Source organism: Chiroxiphia lanceolata, chromosome 2, assembly GCF_009829145.1.
Source record: "Chiroxiphia lanceolata isolate bChiLan1 chromosome 2, bChiLan1.pri, whole genome shotgun sequence".
Classification (NCBI taxonomy): domain Eukaryota; kingdom Metazoa; phylum Chordata; class Aves; order Passeriformes; family Pipridae; genus Chiroxiphia; species Chiroxiphia lanceolata.
This window is the reverse complement of record NC_045638.1, coordinates 15668626-15690389: the sequence shown is the minus strand read 5'-3', so window position 1 is coordinate 15690389 and position 21764 is coordinate 15668626. Positions and strand designations below refer to the sequence as shown.

At 37.8% G+C, this 21764-nt stretch overlaps 1 protein-coding gene across 8 annotated transcripts in view; it reads right to left on the bottom strand.

The window, feature by feature from the left end:
* The window catches only part of SH3KBP1 (SH3 domain containing kinase binding protein 1), a 223755-nt gene that overhangs the window by 107115 nt on the left and 94876 nt on the right, over positions 1 to 21764 (bottom strand). For all 8 annotated transcript variants that reach the window (XR_004355261.1, XM_032679340.1, XM_032679339.1 and 5 more), the window contains 2 exons: positions 10952 to 11058; positions 1270 to 1393 (listed from right to left, as the gene is read on the bottom strand). Coding sequence is in view for 7 of the 8 variants with exons in the window: in XM_032679340.1 (XP_032535231.1) it covers positions 1270 to 1393; positions 10952 to 11058 (231 nt within the window). In the remaining variant the exon portion in view is untranslated. The remainder of the gene's footprint in view (positions 1 to 1269; positions 1394 to 10951; positions 11059 to 21764) is intronic.

The window sequence follows — 21764 nt, the reverse complement described above, 5'->3', positions numbered from 1 at the left end:
AAGTGCATCTTCACTTAATGCTCTTTTTTCCTATCACATTAAAATTTTTAACTTAAAAACATTTGCATTCCAGTTTGAAGGAATGTTACACGTAAATATCTTTAGCAGGACTGACCACAAGACTGGGTCACCAGTGCTCATTCACACATGAATAGGTGCTCCATTACAAAAACAATATAAAATTTTTTCATCAGTGCAAAAGTCAGGTTTTTTAGAATCTTATTTCTTTGGCATGAAATAAAGACGATACATTTGCCTTAACTGGAAAAATGAGGAAAAAGAAGGAAGTATTATAATTTTCTACCTCTTACTGACAGCATGAACTATAAAGGCTTTGGTAAATTTCAGGTAAGATAAGCTTACAAAGATGTTGATAGTTCTTTGGCTTTTGCTTGTTCAGAGATCTCAGAAGAACACTACATAGCAATGTATATGTGCTGAAAATAGGAAGACCTTGGCAAGTATTGTGTAATTAGCCTGAAATATGCAAATACAATCGACTTTTTCACTAAAGATTCGGAATCGACCACTGAATTAGGAAACAAAAAGAATATCTGCTTAAAGAACATAAAAAACCATGAAGAATAACAACTTTCATATAACAGCACACTTTTGGCTCAGGTTATTCTCCAAGGGAAGTTATAAACAGGACAACCCACTACCATGCTTATACTATTGCAAACTTAGTTACCAAACATGCTTTTCACCTGCAGCAGTACTGGCCCACTGTAAATGAGAGAACAAAGTCCATGTCCCAGTTCTGGCCTTTTTCCCCTTGGTTGCTGGGGCAGTGGGTGTCGGAGGTGATAGTAACATGCTCAGCACCTGGAGGGAAAAAGTGCCGCATGTCCCACACCAATAATTATGAATCCTTAAATCTACTGGAGTCATTATAGAAGGCATGGTACTTTAATCCCTCGCTTAAATAAGCACAGCCACTTTGTAGATGTTTGGTTACTTTCCATGTCTAAAGTCCCTTTTAATTAGTTTTGAAATACAAATTCAATATTCATCATTGCCTTCTCTTTTTTTTGATCTGTTGCGGCTCAGCGAGTCTTTAACACAGCTCAGGGAGCATTGGCAATATTGCAACTCAGGTAGCTCTGCAAGTACACACTTATCATCATCTGACCCTTTCAGCATAAATTAAGAACAATGGCATTCAAAACCACTTCCAAGCAAGAGATAAGAATGAGCTATCCTATCAAGGTGTTATGGGGTAAAGACACAGGCGTACATACAGAACATCAATAATAATTTTTTCCTTACTTGACTTTACTTGCTCTTCTTGTGCTATTCCAACATCATCAGAATCAGACAGTTCCTTTATGAAGTTGGAAGGAAACATGCCAGTCTTTCCATTGAGTATTCCTTCCCACCAGCCCTCTTCCACCTGCACCAAGACAAAAATAAAAAAAAGGGGGTTTAATATAAGCAACACTTTGCTGACTTACGTTATATACATTCAATAAATTACAGTAATGACTCTGAACAGTTTATATTCATTTCAGGTATAAGGAGCACATGGCACAGGCTCTAAGTCAGAACATCTGTCTTTTTTTTTGATAAGTGAAAACAAGAAAGATGCATGAGCCCATCTGTAAATGTCATCAGTGCTGACAGCAGTCAGAAGCATGGATGAGCATTAAATAAAAGGATAAAAGAACAACTAGAGAGCATACGGTGTCTCTACATTTCAATTTTTATGGCTGTCCATTCAATCACTAAATTTTCCGTGCAAACTGTATGACTACTCAAGACAGTCTTAAAGGACATGTTTTGCAGATTCTGAGTTTGAATTCCCTAAGTAATCAAAGGTGAAAGAGAAATACCCATGAAAAGCTACTCAGAGAATCTAAACTAGGTATCTTAAATAATGTGAATATTCCTGCCTTCTCCATCAAAATCTGAAGTTCTGTATTGTTAAAATTAAGAATGCTGCTACTTCATTAATCTGTTAATGTAAGAAATCTGTGGAGAACAAAGAACAGTGCTAATGAATATTTGACTCTAGATTTACAAAGAAGTACTGAAATACATAATGATGGTGTCAGAAGGAGGAGGGACACCGCCTAGTCAAATCCCAAGAGGAAAATATCACTTTAAAATTACAAACTCCCTCCTGTATAACCCATTCAGCATTGAACAGCAGTGTCAGGCAGTGAAATGACAGCCCTCAGAAAACAGATGCCTTTAGGTTATAACAGGACAGCAAGAAACGACTTATTATATGCATCAGCTAAACAGATCCTTGATAGGGAAATATTTTTCATCTGTCAGACACTGTCCTTTCACCAAAAAAGATGACAGGGGAGGACAGTGTCAATCTGTGACACATCAGCCTCCAATAAAGTTTGACACATCTCTTTCCTGCCTGCCTTCCCCCCACAATTATGAAAATAGAAAGTCAACTGAAATAGAAAGGCTGAGGGTGTTCATGTTTACTGTTAAAAAAAAGAACCCCACATTTTAAACGGAACTAGTTAATTACTACAGAAAAAAAGTCCATCTCCTATCACTTATCTGTGAAAAACTCGAGTTCTTAGAAATCTCTTAATAATACAACCAAATATTTCCCAAAAATATGGAGGAATGTATGCATTTCTTTCAACTTAGTCACACATACAATTTTACTACAAAACCCCACATTTCTTGTTGTCTTGAGTTGAATTTTTATTTTAATTTGAAAGGAGTTCAGACCAGACTTTCATTTAATCTCAGTACCTGTCCCTGACAAAATTTGCCTTCCTTCCACCGCCCCCCCCAGCTCTTCAGTAATCATGATGAGCTCCAGCACAACTCTGGGAGTTATCTTGCACTTCTTATCTTGCTGTAAATTCAGAAGATAGAATACATATGTATCACTCAATCACTTCAGTGAGGTGGAGGTTTTTCACATTATAGTATCAAAGTCTCTAAAAAATAATATTCCCTTTCTTCTCTCCAGACCAATAATAAACAATATGGAAAACTGAAACTGCATGACACACAACACTTAGTAGATAAATTATATATCTACATATATATGTACAAATTATATATCTAAATAAAATATGATATAAATATTATAAACCCATAAAATATGATATCTTGGTATACAGAAAATAGACAATATGGACAAGACTCTTTCAGTAATAAAATATTTCCATTTTTCTAATGCAGTATTCCCAGATGGCCATATTGAGTAGAGCTAAACATCAAACCATAACTGCATTAGCTGATTGACCAGTAGATTAATCAGAGGATTTACACAGTTCCCAAGATCCTTGCTTTGCAAGATGCTGAGATTATTTGACACAAGTAATGTGACCAATATAATCCAGTTTCATCTTTTCCTCAAGTGATTTTCACCTGCTTACTTCTTTCAGGGTAACACTTCACAGTTTCCTTACAGTTCACATTAGCACTCTTCATCTGGCATGTTAATGTATGGATCCCTATATATATATATAAATATACATATATACAAAGATCTTCAGACAGGTAAATCTAAACTGGATGTGAATCTACTCACAGCATTCATTATCTTATTGTAAGTATTCCATCTGACTGAAAAATTAATTGCCAGATAATACCATGTTGTATTCAATAATTCTACAACTTCGGAAAAAAATCTAAAGTCAAACCTAGATTTTTTTTTCCACAAGAAAATGCAGAATCATGGTAGCAAGACATCAGAGGTTCAGGTCAAACTGTGCCTCCCAAAGATTTAGTAGGAAATTTTCATCAAAAGCATCAAAAGCTTTAAGTATTTTTAAACACTATAGCTACCTACTACATAACTTTAGGCCTCAAAACAGCAGCTAGAGATAAATCCATGCAATAGAAAACACTAAAATGCCTCTAGGATTTAGTTATCCCAAACTGAGGCTGTCCATTACCATATGGTTTGAAAAGTTCCAATAATTCACAGCCAATAAAACCTTTTAAATGAAAATCCATTATTCATGCGGGTAATCCGTCTGGAGGCACCAGCTCAATAAAATTTGTTGCCATGCTATTATAACAAAGTGCTTTCAGAATTTATACATCTAGGTCCTGATTTATGCCCAGCATTCACCTGCTGAACCAAACAGTCTAAAAAGAGAAGGATTTCATTCAGCAGTCCATGTCCCTATGCTGGATAAGAAGTTCTACGATTTATAATATTCTACACACCAACTGTAAGATCAGCCTGCAAATGAAGTGGGTTTTTTTTAATTCAGAAGAGGGATCTTTCCAATCTGCCAAATGTAAGCAGATATAGTTAGAGATATTTTTAAGATGTATTTTCAGTGTGTTTTATCTGTTCACTGCCTTTTGGAGAGGTGTGGGTCATCCTCATCTTGCCAAGCCTGTAGGCTGCCAGTACGGTCACACCACATTTGAAGATCAACAACATATAGGAACATGACTGAAGATACTTCATTACTTTGTATATTTAGGAGGTAACAACAACATGCACTCAACTGCAACTCAGTCAATGCCATGCACGGGGCAGGGACAGATGCAATATGCAATCTAACACCTGGATGTGACTGAATGAGATACAAATGACCAACGTCACCAGTTCTAGAGAAATTCATCCCATTAAGAAGCCTGGCCTTTGGGATTTAATCTATATAATAATTATGCGACATTCAAATGTTCTTCCAGTATTGTTGGGCTTTGGTCGTTTTAAATTTTCAATGAGGAAAGAATATTTGTGCTTTGGTTGTGATTTAATTACTCAACCACTAGAGCCTTTTTTAATGTAAATGAGCTTTTTTGTAAACTATAAACCAAATATAGATGAAAATAATTTGAAATATACTGTTTTACTTTGTGAGAAAGTAAATGTTTAATCAAATTGTGAGATCCCAGCACACAATAACAACCCAGACTACAAAGACAGTACAAGGCTGTAATAGTTAATTTTACTTAAAAGTAATAATATAAATAAGAAATAAGAAAACAAGTAATCAAAATAGATACCATGGAAGTGGACAGACAGGAAAATACCAGAGAATTATATGAGTGAGGCATTCAGGCACACAAACACGAAGTTCTCCTAAGGATATACAGAGGCTAGGACACTAAGCTGATTAGAAAATAACAAAAATTTATTGAAATCAGCCTATTTCCATGCTTAAAGTAAAAAAAAAAAATGATAGCATTTCAAGCCTTCAAGCAAATATAATAATTCTATTTCAGACTAGGAATATGTTTTTATTCTGTAACTGTAAAGCAACCAAAGAAAACAAAATCACTTTAGTAGGTCACTAGGACTACAAGATTAAGATAATCCAAAAGTGAGGACACCTTACATTTTACATTCTTCAGGTTTTCCCTTCACTGCCAATACAATCTGCAACAACCCCCTTCAAAGAAAGAAAGGTCATCCTGACTTGCAGTGCAACAAACCTTTGCTGCTACAAGCCTTAGAAGCACCTTCTCTTGAGAGAACCAGGGGGCCACCCCTGTAACTCCACGACAGGATATCCCAAACCAGCAGGAAATGCTGAGGCCAACTACCAGCAGCTGCTTGCCAGAATGTCTAAGACTGCCCCAGCTGCTTGCTTACATCTTGCTATATAATTAATAGGCTAAAGTTGTTAAATGATTAAAATGTTCAGCTCCTTGGAATCACTGACCTAAAGTGTATTTCCAATAAATTCCTGTATTGGCTCATTCCACAAGATTTTCTAAAACCTGCCGCTTTGCCTATTGGGCTGACAGACTACTTCTAGCTTAGCCAGGGCAGATGAGGGAGGCTCTGAGTCAGGAAAGGTTTCAGATGGAAGAAAGTCTCCCTGGATCATAACAAAGTTTTTCTGGACTGTTAAAACCAAAACATAGTCCCAGGAATGAAAGCCATGCCAGAGGCAGGCAACAGGAAGGAGAGAAGCCCAAGGTCAACAAATTTTCTTTTGCTTTGAGAGAACTAGAGCACAGAAAGCAAAGGAAAAAGCTCCCTCAGTTTATAAATTCTAACGGAAAATCGTGAGCTCAAAGGACAAAAGCAATCATACATTGAAAGGAAATTAAAAACATAGATTCCCAAGAGGCAAAATAAAAAAATCACATTCGCTGCCAATGGGAAAATAAATTTTGGACACAAGACACAAACAGAAGATGGTGCCTACAGTGCCACTTGATGGCTTATTCTGGGAGTGCATTCAGAGGAGCCGCACCCATGAGGCACCAGCCATCCCTTGGGACTCTGCTACAGCACATCTGGAAACTGTTTGATAACTCGGGTGCAGGAGGTAAGAACTAAAAACTGCACAAGTACCTTGTATTGGGGAATCTTTTCAGCTTCAGAGTTCTTTATTTTACAATGTCAAAATGCGCTTCAGGAATTTTTCTTTGTTTGCTTTTGTCATTCATGGTTTTGTTAAGTTTTTTAACATCCTCTTCTAAAAACGACACTAAAGGGCAGTGAAAGCAATCACACAGAACTGGGATGACCCTATCCCTATACAGACTCAGCAGTTTTTGCACCCTTATTTCCCCCAAAAAAGGCCTCCTACCACATGAACTAATCAAACAAGAAGTAGTCCCAGAGTCCTTGTGAACAACCTGTTAGAAGAGGATCCAGAAAAACACTTTACCACAGCATTCCACAGAAAAGTAACTGAGAGATGTGAAATCCCAGCATTCATTCCCAGTTGTTTCCTTGCATATCATACAGCTCTGCAGTTGTGGCACAGACCATCCCCTCGCTACGGTTAAATATTCATTCCCCTTTCAACTCTATAGCTGCCAAAATAGGTCACTGTAAGAAAAGTCCAGCTCAATCCCCAGTTTATCCTGTTCTTGGACATGTGTTGCACCACTTTATCTCAAATTAAGAACAAAAAAACATATCCACCAATCTTGCCCATAAGAAGCAACTGATTTGTAAAAATTCAGTCTGTATTTTTATAATTTCAAATGAGCTACTGATAGGATTTCATCATGTAATATATGGCAATGTTACCTAAAAGTCAAAGAATAAGCTCAATGGTATTACAGAATGTCTCAGTCACAGACTTGTGAACTTAACTTCATGCACTACCCATTGCCAAAAAGCTGACTTCTCAGCAGGATGAGGTCAAAAGGTATATAGCAGCACAACAGACTAATCCCAAATGAAAGCAGGCTCAGAACTGCTGAATGACATGCCAAATGTCCTTACTCTGATGCTGCAGGTTAATTATCTGGCATCCCATAAAAGTCCAAGGGTGAAACATAATTGGAATTCAGATATCTGCATTTAATAAGACAATTAGTTACAGTTGTATTTTGGGACAACTTTAATTAGAGTTATAGCTAATGAGGTAGGAAAATGACAAGCAAAAAGCTATCAATCACATAATAAACGTGAACATAAACAATGATGAAAATGCTTTTCTTGTCAAGTTTTAAATGTACTTTTAATTTAAGTCTGTTAATGTCTCATGGGCATCAGGGTCTCTGTAGTTATGGAAACCTCTATTTTAACAACAAGCATTTTATCTATTGTGTTGAATGTCTGATCTTAACATAATTAATTTCCAACTATTTAGGACAAGTAGAAAGGAACTGTGAATTCTTAACACATACAGCCTCCAAGGACATTCATCTGGCAACAACTCACACTTGCTACTGTTTCAATCCACTCTACAGCCCCAAACCACTTTTACCACAGGAGGAATTTCGAATTTTATCTACCACTACTACAGACATAAAAACCCTTTCAAAAGTATCACATCCAATCTGTTGGCACCAGGAAGAAGCATCTGGGCAGCTTTAGATGCTACTACACCTCCACACTTTGAAGCAGAGGTTGGAGACGGGAAGACATCCTCATCCTCAGCACATCACTGTGTGATGTCAGTGTAACCTGTTTTCACTGGGAGTCTGAGGAAACACACTTGGACACTGATGGAGGCAGCTGACACTTGTGTTCCTTTCTGTCAACCCTGTGCTGGAGGCAGTGAACTTCAATGGGTTTGAGGAAGAGCAGAACGCACTTCTTTAAGGATAAAGCTCAATTAACTTTTCTTTGCAACAGCAAAAGTTTAATGAGTTGTCAATCACAAGCAACATTTTAAGACTTTTTTTTTCTCAATAGCCACATAAAGATACATAGACAGTATTTGACCTAAACAATACCGGGTTCAGTTTGCCGTAAGTCAGTTAGGAATCAATTTATTTTCAACTAAGCAGAAATCCACAGAGATTTGAAAATATTAATCTAAGTAAATTTAAAACTATTTAATTCAACTGATGCAACTTTCTTAGAAGGAGACAATAAAATACTATCTATGGGAATCTGAGACCTACTCATGAATAAAAAGATGGGGTAAGAGAAAGGAACAGCTGGAAATGGAAAGTAAATGACCATTTATGTTCCAATTACACAGGGAACCACTGTAAATAATGCTGAAGATGTCATCCAGTTTTCAGTCTTGAGTAATAATAAACAAAATTGGTATTTTACAAGAATTGCCTCCAATTGTTACCTATGTGGGAGGGTTTTTTGCTGTGGTTTTATATTTTTTTTGTACAATAACACAGCATGATTTTGGCCCTTGCAAAAAAACAAAACACCTCAATTTTCACAACTGAGGGAGCCATATTTTTTAATTGTATAATGACATTAACACTGTGAATCCTCTTTCAATGACTCTTTATGCAGCATTACCTAAAAGTAGAAGGGTAAAAAGTGAAATCAGCACACTGGTTGGTGCAACTTCTTGCATCAAATAAACGTTCCTGTTTCAAAATAAATACTCTGCCCTACTTTTTCGAGGAATTAACACTACTATAATAAGAGCAGAAAAGGAAGTAATAACAATAACTATTTGACATCAACTGCTTGGTATCAATCATGACGGAAAATAAAGGCCCCACAATAACATTTCCCGAGGGACTGAGAATTTTTTCTCTAGATTCCTATTTTCCCTCTTCCACCAGCCGATCTAGTTCCACCCAGAAGCTGGACAATGCTCTAAAACGCATGAATGCATTAGATGAAGCCTGAAGCTGACCTTCTGTTTCAGTAGCTGACAGAAGAGGGTATTTTATAAGGTCAAAGTGGGCACAGCCTCACCTATGTCAGCTGTTCTTCAGCATTTACTTATGACCAGCAGTTCAAGCTATCCATGAGCAGTCCTGTTCCACACTACAGTAAAACTAATTCCATCATGACATTCTTTATATCTGCCAATCAAAAAAGCAGCCCTAGACAATATATTTTCTTAAACCTTAAAATAAGAAAGTTGTCAATGTTTTCCTCAACAGTAGCAATTCAGGGTACAAATTTAAGACTAGGAAGTCTGTAATCAGCAATCCAAGTGGGTTACAAAAAGTATGCCCTTAACTATAAGCACACACATGCAAGTACATGGAATGTTTCACTTTTATAGTTCTACATTTTTCAATTTTAATGCAAACAATTTCAGTCTCATTTGGATATAAATAAATCTGTTATTTATAATTAAGTTGCTCAAATTTCTAAAAAGACAAGAAATGCATTTTGTAAGAGAAGCCTAGTGTCTCATCTAAATTATTTAATTACTCAGTAATTATTTATTCATTTGGTAGGGTTAGTTTGTTGGCTGGATACTAGGAAAGGATTTCACTCCATCAATTTACTCTGGAAAGACACAGACTTAAAAATTTGAAGTAATATTTCTGTGGCCATGTGAGGTCAAATATACCTCAAAGTACCCAATGAAAACAGCTTATGTGATGCCGTGAAACTCGTTATAATATCAAGTTTACATTGTCTTCAAAATATGCTCTTAAATATCTTACAACCTTGATGAATTCCCCCATTACAAAACCGTTCACAGACAGAATAAGGTTATTTAAGTGGCGCATCATGTCTGATTCCAGGAAGAATGATGTACAGAGCTGGCGTGCACAGCTAGGTTAAAGCAAAACCAGTGATCACTAAGCTTCTTACATTCAGAAGTGAGAATTTAATCTCTCGTAAGAAAATGCTGGATGTCATGTAGCTTGCAGTAGAATTTATATTCTCTTAGAACTGATTTTTTAAGTGACCGATGTAGGAAAAAGTAAATTAATGTTAATGTCCTAACTGCTGAGTCACAGGGGAGAAAAAAATCTTACAAATAAATGATACAAGCTGAAACACACCTTTTATTGGCTACTTGAGCAGACTAAGGTCTTTCTAAAGCTAAGTAAATAAAGAATAAATGAGTCTGAATGCATTCTAGTTAAAGAATGCATGTTATAATTTTGACTTTGGTTCTTCTTGCTATTAAACTCAAGAAGATATTTGTAAAATCTCTAATGGAACACTGAAGGTATTGGGAGCGAACATCATTCCTTGATACTGCACCCAGATTTACTCACACAAAGAAAATTTCTGTATCTCTGTCCAAGCTTTTGTAATTTGTCCTCAGTCCATCTGAGGGATGTGCATTAATTTTCCACATCTATCTGCACCCAAAATAAATGAATCTCAAGTCTCAAATGTTTTGTTGGGGTTTTTTTTGCTTGGTTTTAGGGTTTTTTTTAAACTGATTAGACTAAAATGAAATTCTTAAAGTTTGCTGGCAAAGATGACAAATGGTGAACTCCAGTGGAGATTCGAGTAAATTTCTTAAATTTGTTTAACTTTGCAAACGTAATTTTCCCTGTGACTGGCTTACTAAAACTGTGAAAAGCTTCTTCTGATGTAATCTCTGGTTCTTCAGAGATATAAATTCAAGAGCTCTGTAGAACAAACTTAGAGCTCTTTCAGAACTCTGAAACACCAACTGATTGAGAAGAACCGACAAAAGTGCTATAGGGAAAAAAAAAGTTACAAAATCCATTAAAAAACCAGCAACATCCCCTCATGCCCAACAGCAATCCAGACCAGACAGGTCAGTATACCAGAAAAGAAAAATGTCTGGTTTAAATTATGTCTTAAAACAGACTCTATTGAAGAGCTTAGCATGCACAAGATATGTCAGTACTGCATGTGTGTATAGTCAACTAAGGATGTGCTCACCTCTCCCACAACTTCAATGATGTCGCCAACTTTTAATTCCAGTTCATCTTCATTTTGAGGCATATAACTGAAAGCCACCTGACATCTCCTTCTTCTGTTTCTCTCTCCTGATGGAAATGAAAGAAACAGGGAAATCGTAAAATGAAAACAAAATTCCATGCCAAACACAAGCCAGGGGAAATTATGAAAGATGAAATATGATTCTTTGAGCGCTCTTACCAGAATCTGAATGCTTGTAATGCTTAGTCTATCTGCCTAGAATTAACTTAAAAAAGAGAGTGGAGAAAAGATTCCTGGTGCATATTATTTTTTCAACTATTTCTAAAATTCAATGCAATTAATAAATGAAAATAAATTGTCTGGGTTTTTTTCCTTTCTGTAGTATTATTCAAGAGCCAAAATTTAACTAACTGTGCTTCCTAGTGACAGAATGGACAAACTTTACCCAAAGGATCTTTCCAGTTGTATTTGCTCCAATTTCTCTTTTAGGCTTATGCTCTATACACATGCTGTAGGCAAACCGGAGGGATGAGAAAGAGATCCAAAGCCTTGTGGTTTTTGCTCATAAGGAAATAAGCTCTCAGCTGTATCTTTTTGTCCACAAATCTTTCACAGGTGTACAAATGTCTCACTAACCATTTTCATACTTTTTTTTCCCCACAGAACCATTTAGATTGGAAAAGACCTTTAAGATTGTTGAGTACAACAAGACTGTTGAGCTAACACAGCACTGGCCAAGTCTACCACTAAACCATATCCCCGAATTCCACATCTACATCTTTTAAATACGTCCTGGGATGATGATTCCACCGCTTCCCTAGGCATCCTGTTCCAAACCCTATTGTGAAGAAATTTTTCCTAATATCCAATCTAAACCTCCCCTGGCACAACTTGAGGCCATTTCCTCTCATCCTGTCTCTTGTTACCTGTCAGAAGAGACTGGCTACAAACTCCTTTTAGGTAGCTGCAGAGAGAGTCAAGGTTCTGCCTCAGGCCCCTTTAAACAAACCCAGCTCCTTCATCCACTACTCCTAAGACCTGTGCTCCAGACTCTAGTCCAGCTCCATCACCCTTCTCTGGACATGATCCAGTGGCTCAATGTCTTTCTTGTAGTGAGGGGCCCAACACTGAACAGAGGATTCGAGGTGTGGCCTCACCGGTGTCAAGTATGATCATTAGCCTTGGGTGGATCCCATCCAGCCCCACAGACTTGTATGTAAATAAGTGGTGTAGCAGGTCACTGACCTTTTCCCCTTGGATTACAGGACCTTCACTCTGCTCTCCATCCTTCTCTTCTAACTCAGGGGGATGGATACATGGAGTACAACTATTAAAGACTGAGACAAAGACATGGCGTACACCTCCCTTTTCATCATCCTTTGTCACTGTTTCCCCCCCACATCCAACAAAGAATGGAGAATCTCCTTAGCCCTTTGTTTGCTAATGCATTTATAGAAACCTTTTTATTGCCTTTTACAGCACGGGCCAGATTACATTCTAGCTGAGTTTTGGTCCTTCTGATTTTCTACCTGCATAACCTCATGACATCCCTGTAGTCCTCCTGAGTTCCCTACATCTTCTTGCAAAGGTCATAAGCTCCCTTTTTTTTCCTGAGTTCCAGCCAAAGGTTTCTGTTCAGCCAGGCCCATTGCCTTTCTCTCTGGCTCATCTTTTAGCACAAGGAGATGGTCTGCTCCTGCACCATTAAGATTTCCTTCTCGAAGAAGAAAATTATCAGCCTCCCTGGGCTCCTTTGCCCTTCAGGACTGCTCCCAGGGGACTCTGTCAACCAGTCCCCTAAACAGGCCAAAGTCTGACCCTTCTACTATCACAGTTTTCAGACAGATGAGTGAAAATACTCTGTTCCAGAGTTTGCTTGCCAGATCTGTTGGCTTACGTGTAATTATAGTTGTACGAGATGAGAGAATCTCTCTAAATTAAGTTGCTGAAGTTGGCTGCTTAGCCTTTGTTAGCTGAAGGATAACTTTCTGATACGAATCATGACTGTGCTGGAATGTGGTGAAGGACCAGAAGGTAGGAAAAGAGAAATTATCCAAAACACAGGATTCCCTGACTATTCGCTCTTCTCCAGAAGATGTGCAGTGTATAAACCATGCTATTTTGTATAATTTATATACATGTACCCACACAAGCCTATATACACACACACTCCACAAAAGTAAATGTACTTTCTCTTATGCTATTTCTCTTAACTGTTAAATACACTCAGTACACACCAAAATGGGTTGTGTAAACCCTTTCCAAGCATGGCCTTAATCAGAAATTAAATTACAGAAATAGATCTTATAGTGAGTCTATTTTTTGTTCTGCAACATTTCTTGATAATCCTGCTCTAGGGCAAACAGTGATAAAAAAGTTACAGATTTTTTTTTTCTAATCTATTAATTGAAACTAGAGAAAGGAGAAGGGAATCCACTGATTTTGGCTTTCTGACAATATTTTTCACAGCCACTGCAATCCTGCATGAGTGACAGCTTTTTGAATGTCAAAATTAATACCTTAATGCAATGTAACCAAACTCACTCAAACTGGCTCTTTTTCCCCCTATCGATGACTGCTCATTCTTCACCATCTAAACTAAAATAGTCCTAAACTGACAACTTTACATAGTTGCATTCAAAATAAACATAATAAATACCTTCCATACTGAGTGCTTCTCTCATTGTCAAGAGAAGCTGGCTATTTTCCCTAAAAATAACATTCCCACTATGATTTCTAACATCAAGTAGCAACTGATTTGCTGATGTTGCCTGATGTGACAGATGGCAGTTGCCATCCTATTTAATAATAAATACCGTGTGACTCTTTGGAGAATATTTTTGACATTGCTAAGAGAGTAAGAAACAAACACAATTCTGGATGTTAACAATACAACTGTATGAATCCTTCCCCCTCCCAGTCCATAAAGTTATTTTATTGCTATAGAGAAAATTCAGTGAAAGTCTGCATCTATCTCCATTAGTCTCATGGTTGTCTCACTGCTCTCTCTCACCTTCCAAATCCTTCTCTAAAGAAATACCTAAGTGAGGAGTAGCAAGTCAGCAAGAGACATAGATTATATGTACCAGTTAGTTCCTCTCTCTGATCTAATGCAAGCAAACAGATCCAGCAGTGAATACGTTTGGTTTCAAGGAGCTGGTGCTGATGGTCCCTATGTACATGCTAATGCTTGGTGCACTTGAGAAGAACATGAGTTCCGTGAAGAGCTCTACAGACAAGGAATATCTGGTTTTTCTTACACTAAAGCAATGTGGATAATACAGGAGTATGAGTTTTCTAAAAAAACCAGACCCGACAGGGAAAGAAGTCAGAGTAACCAAGAAATATGTATATAATGTTAGTAAAGAAAAGCTCTGGTTTTGCAAATGCAATATTCCCACCCACACACCACTGATTTTTTTTGTCTGTTTCTTAACTAGCACAAAGTCTCCAAAGACAGCATGATCAGGAACCAGAAGACCCACTGGAACAACTAACAAGCAGTTTAAACAAAACCACTGAAGTCTTGGTCTTCTCTCACCATTTCCCCTTTTGCTAATATTGCCACTTACTGCAGAATATTATTATAGCCTATACTTTAACTGCTGGTTATCTGAGTTCTAAAATGGCACATGTATGTAAAGCTAATTTCAAACTATAGATGGCAACAATGCTGCAATGAAGACTGCAGATATTTTCTAATCTAATACATTTATTTCTTACTTGTAAATTGATGAAGAACATAATTAGTAGAAGGGTTTTTTTGTGCACTTTTCTTCATGCTTAAGCATAAACTGAGTTACTTTCAAGGGAAAAGTTACTGTGTGGTGAAAAGGTAGGTAATAAATCAAGTACTTTAAAATCAGAAAAGGTGTGCTGCAAAGTCCTCACTGTGTTTTGAAAGGCTTAAAACAAGAAAAATAAAAAAAGGGATGACTGAACTTTTACTGGCCCATGTTATTTGTTGCAAGTAACCTGCTGCAAGCAGCACCACGCTGGTGTGTGCTGATGGCAGTTCTAGGCTTTTTCATCTCCTTTAACTGTGGCACAACATCAGACACATTTTGAAGGCAAAACATCTATGAGCTGTAGGTTGGGAACTAATCAAACTACACTGTATTCAGAACAAGCTATCTATGATACAGGAAAATAGGTCACTCACTCTTGTAAAAAACATACACTGGCTCCTGTTTACATCCTTATAATCAAGTACATAAAATGAAAAAAGGATCACATCTAGTTTGTGCTGGTTCTTAAACCAGACAGCTACAGAGAATTTGCTGTGTCTGTACAAGGGGTGTAACTAACACAGCATTGCAAAGCATTTTGCATCTGAAGCAAAGGCACCAAGACCTCAGCTGTACCACAGGGAATGCCTGTCTCTGCCCTGCTCCTTCTTAGGGCTCTATCAAAGTGTCTGCAGATGTAGCAAAAGAGGAAAGAAAACAGGCCTTGCCTGCACTGAGAGAGGTGTCGTGCCACCTTAAGAGCAATGCTGACTTTCTCCTCATTTGCAGCTGCTGACTGCCAAGTCCTGCTCACCCCACCTGAGGCTCCCTTCCCTTTGCCCTTAGAGGTGAACAACTTCTCCAATCATTCCCCAAACACCTTCACTCAAAGCAAAACCTGGTAGCTTAACAGTGAACAACAGGCTTTGCTAAATCATCTCCTTTTGGTTTTTATCTAAGATTCACCTGTCTGACCGTAGGTGTACCTGAGCTGAATGTCTAAATCTGAGCCTATCACTCAGGCGTAGAGGGGACCCCATCCCCATCTCCAGAGAGTATTTAGTGTCACTATAAAACAGAAAACTAAAATTTATGACTCTCCAGAGGTGCCTTTTTCTACTGGTGTGGCAAGAAAAGACTTTAACATTTAACTTTAAAAGGTCTAAAGTTAGGTCAAATGGAAAGAGGAGTGAACATATATTTAGAAATTTGAAACAAACAAACAAATACTTGAGGGCACAAATCTGATTTGTTTCAAAGCGGCATTTGATCAGATTCTAAAAATGACGTAGTTGCCTCTGACCACAGGAGACCACAAAAAAATTTCTCCCAGTTGTACACAGGCAAGAGAGAGCATTATTTCTGTACATTTAAACACTCCTCTGGCATTAGCAATGAAGACAAAAAAAGGAGGCAATGACAACACACTGGCATTCAATGCTTATCTGTGTAAGGGGCACCAAAATCTGATGCAACACTGCACAAGAAGTCACACTGGTACTTACATGCTGCCGTCAGACCCAGGAAAGGTCACAAACTGACAACTCGTGATTAGATGAAAAGTATGACAGCAGCAGCAGAATAGCTAGGAAGTAAACTATTTAAAAGTTAACTGGAATTTTCAAATCCAAACTACCTTTTTTTTAAACTTAGAAGTGTGAGTGGGTTATATGGTGGTTTCTGTAGAGCCTCTGACGCCAATGTCTTTGTAGCCTGTCCTGTCAGTGAAAGCCATAAGGTTGTTTAACTTCACAAACAGAAGCTCCATCAACTCTACATACTAATGCACTTTTTTCCCACCACAAGAGAACAAGTATAGCAATCCATTTTGTAACACAGTACAACTATTCTATAAAGTCAAAAAACTATTTAATAAAATCCTTCACAGAACAGAACCATGGAGCAAATGTCTGTCCTTTGACAAATTGTATACCTAAATGGCTGACAATCTCTTCAAAACTAAGCCCCACCATTTTGTCACTGGATCTGGTTTATATCATGTTTATTATTTATACCTGTATCAATATCAGTGCAGATCAGATAAACAATCCACACCAACTGATCCTGGGTTTTTCTTTATTATTGTTTTTTAATAAAAGAGTGTTGCTATGGAAATTGCATGGGTTAGGATGGAGTTCAAGTAAAGGTCTGAAGCCTGAGGAGCATGAAGACAATTTCTCTCACATCTAACAAATTTCAAACACACTAAAGCACATAACAGTTCCTTCAGACCCACGAACTTTCCTCTACTATGGGCTTGCTGGGCAGGCTCAGGTGAACCCCTAAAGAAAACTGAGATCCACATCCACATCCGCATCCATAGATGCAAAGGGACTGAATTCAGTAAAATTGTTTGGCAAAGAAGCCCCTTTCACTTAAGTCTATCAGGAGGAAAATGACAAGTTGGAGGAAAAGTTTCTTGTCTTCTTTCCTGTCTTCTGCTGCAGATTTTCCTGCACACAGCATCATCTGCCCTTCAGCCTCAGTTGCACTTCCCATTCTTCCAGCTTTCAAAGCTATATCTGTAGCTGGGGGAACTGGCTCAGTGCAGTGACTCCTGGCTAGACAAGCTGGGCTGTGATATGATTCAGCTAGAAACCAGTTCTAAATTTAATGTGCAAAAAGACAAAAGGCAACTATTGCATAACTAAGATGTGATGAATAAGCATCTAGGGTGCATGTTACTGATTTTAATGCCACTAGTGGGGATCTGGTACAGTTGTTTTGGACAGCCAGCCAAATGGTTACTGTATCACCTTTTTGTTGTTAAAATCATTAAATTGTATATATCAAAATGCACATTTTAAGAAAAAAGGTAGAACTACAAATTCACTCTTGAGAAAAATTCTTCTTAAAACCACTGCCCTCAGTAGATGATTTTGAGAAAGTTACCTAATTAAGAGCAAACAGATAGTTAGCATTAAAAATATTACTTTTTAAATTACTTTAAGTGTATTGAAGATAGTATTATAAGATTTCTGATAAACTCTTGGTCATACTCAATCCTCATGTGGATTCTGTCACTATCTTCCACAGAACAAGGACTCCATCCTCTTATATCCATCCACTAGCAGAAATACAGTTCTGATTTTAAAAGGTACCAGAACTGTCAAGTTCCAATTTCCTTCTTTTCCTGGAGGACTTTGGCAGTATTTCTGACCTGGGATGTGACATGTCAATTCCAACTCTCTCATAACCCACATGCTCTTAAAAGGTGAATGGTTTTGGATGGATGACAAAAAAAGCCTGCTGAGGTCTCTTCCCAGTCTAGCAGAAAACAGAAGTAAGCTGGGTGAGAATATGGGGGGGGGGGGGAGGGAAGGGAAGGAAGGACAGGGAAATATGTATTGGGGGTGTGTGTTTGTGGGAGGTTTTGTTTTGTTTGGGTTCCTTGGTCTGGTTTGAATTTGTGACATTAATATACCAGAGAAGAGAAAGAGAAACTGTTAAGGAGGGGTGAGGAGAGATGGAATATCTGAGGTGCTTCCAGTACTCTATCAAATGGGTTATGTAAAGCTGCTGTATTTTTCTACAAGCAGAGGAACTGGGAAGTGCCCTGCTTTGACACATGCAGCTAAATCACAGAGACTGCAGGACTCCATTAAGCACAATTAAGGCACAATGCAGTATGGCATCACTGCTAGTAATGTATTACTCTGAGTGTGTTAATGTTCTTCTGTTACTGAGGAGTGTTTTGCTAGACTCCACAGCAACACTTTCAAGTTTCAGCCATCTGGCTGCTGCTCTGAATTTTATGGCCAAGATTTGTCTATGAGGAACCTGAAAGCCTGGAAGGCACCTTTTTTTTAACACTATCACATTTTTACTCATATGCACTGTCAGAATAATAGCAAACCTCACATTATTCAATTAATTCATTCTTTTGTTAAAAACATGCAGCGGGGCCTTTTATTGTGTATGAGTCTTTTGCATGCAAGAGCAGTAATTAACTGAAGCAACTACAGCAACAATGTGGTACCAGTGGTCAAATGCTTTTAGGAGAAAACCATAAATTAACTGAGAAGTGGAACACTCGCATATGCCACAGCTGGAGCCAGGCTTGTGCTCGTGACAGACAGAACTGCAATAATAGTGAGGCTGAGATCACTACTTAAGCCTAACCCAAAGCAGAAGGAAACACTAGAAAAGTAACTGTAAATAAACTCAGAAGACACTTGCACAGTTTAAACCATACACCACCAAAAATTTTTTCTTTCTGAATCTGAAAGTTTTAAAATGCACATAAATGGAGTAGAAACTTCATCAAGAATGCAGTGAAATCAACATCAGCAAATTAGACAAAGCAAGTCCAACTCTAACAGGAATCCTTGGACTTGCCACACAGGTTACACGTTTTATACTCTATCCTTTACATAGAAAGTGTAAAATAAAGTGTTAAAGTACACATTAAACTCAACCACAAGTACAACTGAAAATGTGCATGTTCACCAAAGCTACTTGTTCTAGTGTCTGTATCTTTTAAATGTCATTGTGTAAACTACCTGAAACACTCCAGCACAAGACAAAAATTGGAACTTGCTGACAGGGTTTCAAACAGGCTTTTTAAACCGTACTTTAAAAGCAGTTACACAGTTCTGGTAAAGACAGGACAAGCACACTCAGCTTCCCACCTGTTTCTGAGATGTAAAAATATTTCGCAGCAGCAAGGGGTTCTTTTACAACAGCTTTTTCTAACTGACACATTCTCTTGTCTGTTCTCAGCAATAACAATTTGTTGCTCTGTCTACTGTCCTTCATAAGCAGTACATTCCAAGAAGCAGCGAAATGCCTTTGTCCTCATTGCAAGCCAAGGCATATTTCAGCAGGGTGGCTTGTCCTGGTCATGTGTAACTTTGCCACATGCACTAGGTCCCATTGCCTGGCACTGGGATTCCCCACCATCCCTCATGTAATTAGCACCTGTTGACATGAGGGGACCTATTACTCAACACAAGATCTTGCACTCATCTCTACATTTGGTTTCTTTTCTCATATTCAGAAGACGACTTTCAAGGATACATCACAGAAAAAGCTTGTTACACTGGCTAGCATACAATTCATATGAAATTACTGCACAAGGAGCTTTAAAAAAACCTGCAGGCAATAGATACCTGTAGCAATAAATCAGTTTTTCTAAAGAACAAGAAGGGATATACAGACTTGAAATATTCTTTCTTAGATGACAGATCAAGGTTCAAAATGCAAGAAAAGAAACACGAGATTTGCAAATGGCCTGAAAAAACCTTTCCTCTTTCCATTCTCATTGCATACAGCTCATGTTATCATGGGATAATCTCAAAATATTATCCCCTTAGCTAGGTTTTGAGATAGTGGTCAACTGTTTGGCCCTTTGATGCTTTTTTGTATTGATGTCTAGAAAAAACATTTGAATAAACCAAAACCAAACACGACCTACTGTTGCATCTTTCTCACTTTTCTTATGTTCCATCACATAATTCATACAGCTTAAATTGCCTATGCACAGCAGCACTCCAAACATACAGTAAATGAAAGAAAATAGCTCTAATTTGTGAAACCACTGTACATATTCAGTTTATGTTGTGTTCTCCTGTCTATAAATAAAGGCATTTAGAATAAACCACATGGATTCCTACACAGTAATCTCCAAAACTATTTTTATACTTCAAGCCTGTTGTCTTGAAGCTGACTTCTGGCCAAAATTCACAAACAGCATTAAAAAGTATACCTTTTTCTTAAAGACTGCTAAAAAATGTGCTACTTCATTTTTTGATACCAGAGTATCCATGCTTTTTGACAGGTTTTCAATCTCCGTAATGACATTACACTGAAGTTGTTACTCTGACCTCTGCCAGATCAGTTTCAAATAAGCCTCTCTTACCAGGTAAAAACCCCCATCACAGTCAACATTTTATTTTCACTCCAACAGGTAACAACATACATTAAACAAATGTCTCAAGAAATATTGAAAAGATGCAAAAAATATAACAATCAATTTTCTGCTTGCTGCACTCATGAGAGCTATTACACAATGAATACATGCAATAAATCAACAACACTTAACAAACCCCAAAACTCTCATTCCTACTGGATGTTTAGAACATCAGTCAGCTTTTTAACCTATAATCTTGTTTTCCTCTAGAATATCAATACAATTTGAATATTCATTTTGCCACTAAAGGCAATAAAATTAGCAAAAAATATTAACACATCTACAAACAGAGCACACACTTCACTTTCAGTTCAGCAGTGTTCCTAAAACCTAGGAAACTACATTAAATCTGTCTTGAAACACAAGTCCAGACAAATCCTAAATTCTAGGAAGCTGACACTAGGAAGGTAGGAGCTGCCTTGGTAAACTGCGAAAATGACTCACCCAGTCTGGTGTTAAAGGTCTGATTCTGCAACACATACACTGAGAGGAGTAGTCAGTCGGGCAGAAGCACTGGGGGACATGTGTCTTCCATGGCAATTAAGCCATGACATTTCAAACTCTTGGAGAGAACAGAGCTTTGGCAGGGCTCCTCACTGGGCTGCTGATACGCACCAGCTCAGCGTGAGAGGTTACACAACTACCTGTCCTTCACTTCTGCTGAAAGGAAAACACACCAGGAGGACACTCAATTGCACTCCTTGTGTTAAGATTTATTATTATTTCTCAGCTACCATCATGAAAATGCTATAATCCAAAATAACCTGCTGTCCTAAAGGGCATGTTATTCTATACTTTGGTATTTGAGGGTTGCACAAGAGCGCAGGAATACATGTTCAGAAGAGCAATAAATAAACCAAATGAAATAAAAAATTGAAATAGATTGATTATTCTTGCTGCTGCTGGACCTCTAGCGTCCCAGGCACTATTAGCTCTAGGATGGCGTATCTCAGTACTGAAAGTGAAAATTAACATACATTGTTCCACAACTTCTTCAAAAATGAACATTGCCACAGTATCCACACAGGACAGTTCCCTCCACAAGCAAAGGACAAATATTTCTGTATCAAGGAGATCAGATGTATATCCTCTAAAACTGAGCAACAAATGGGGAAAAAGAAACAAACCAAAAGGCTGTTTTGGCAAGTCATCAACCTACATATACAGTGCAGGG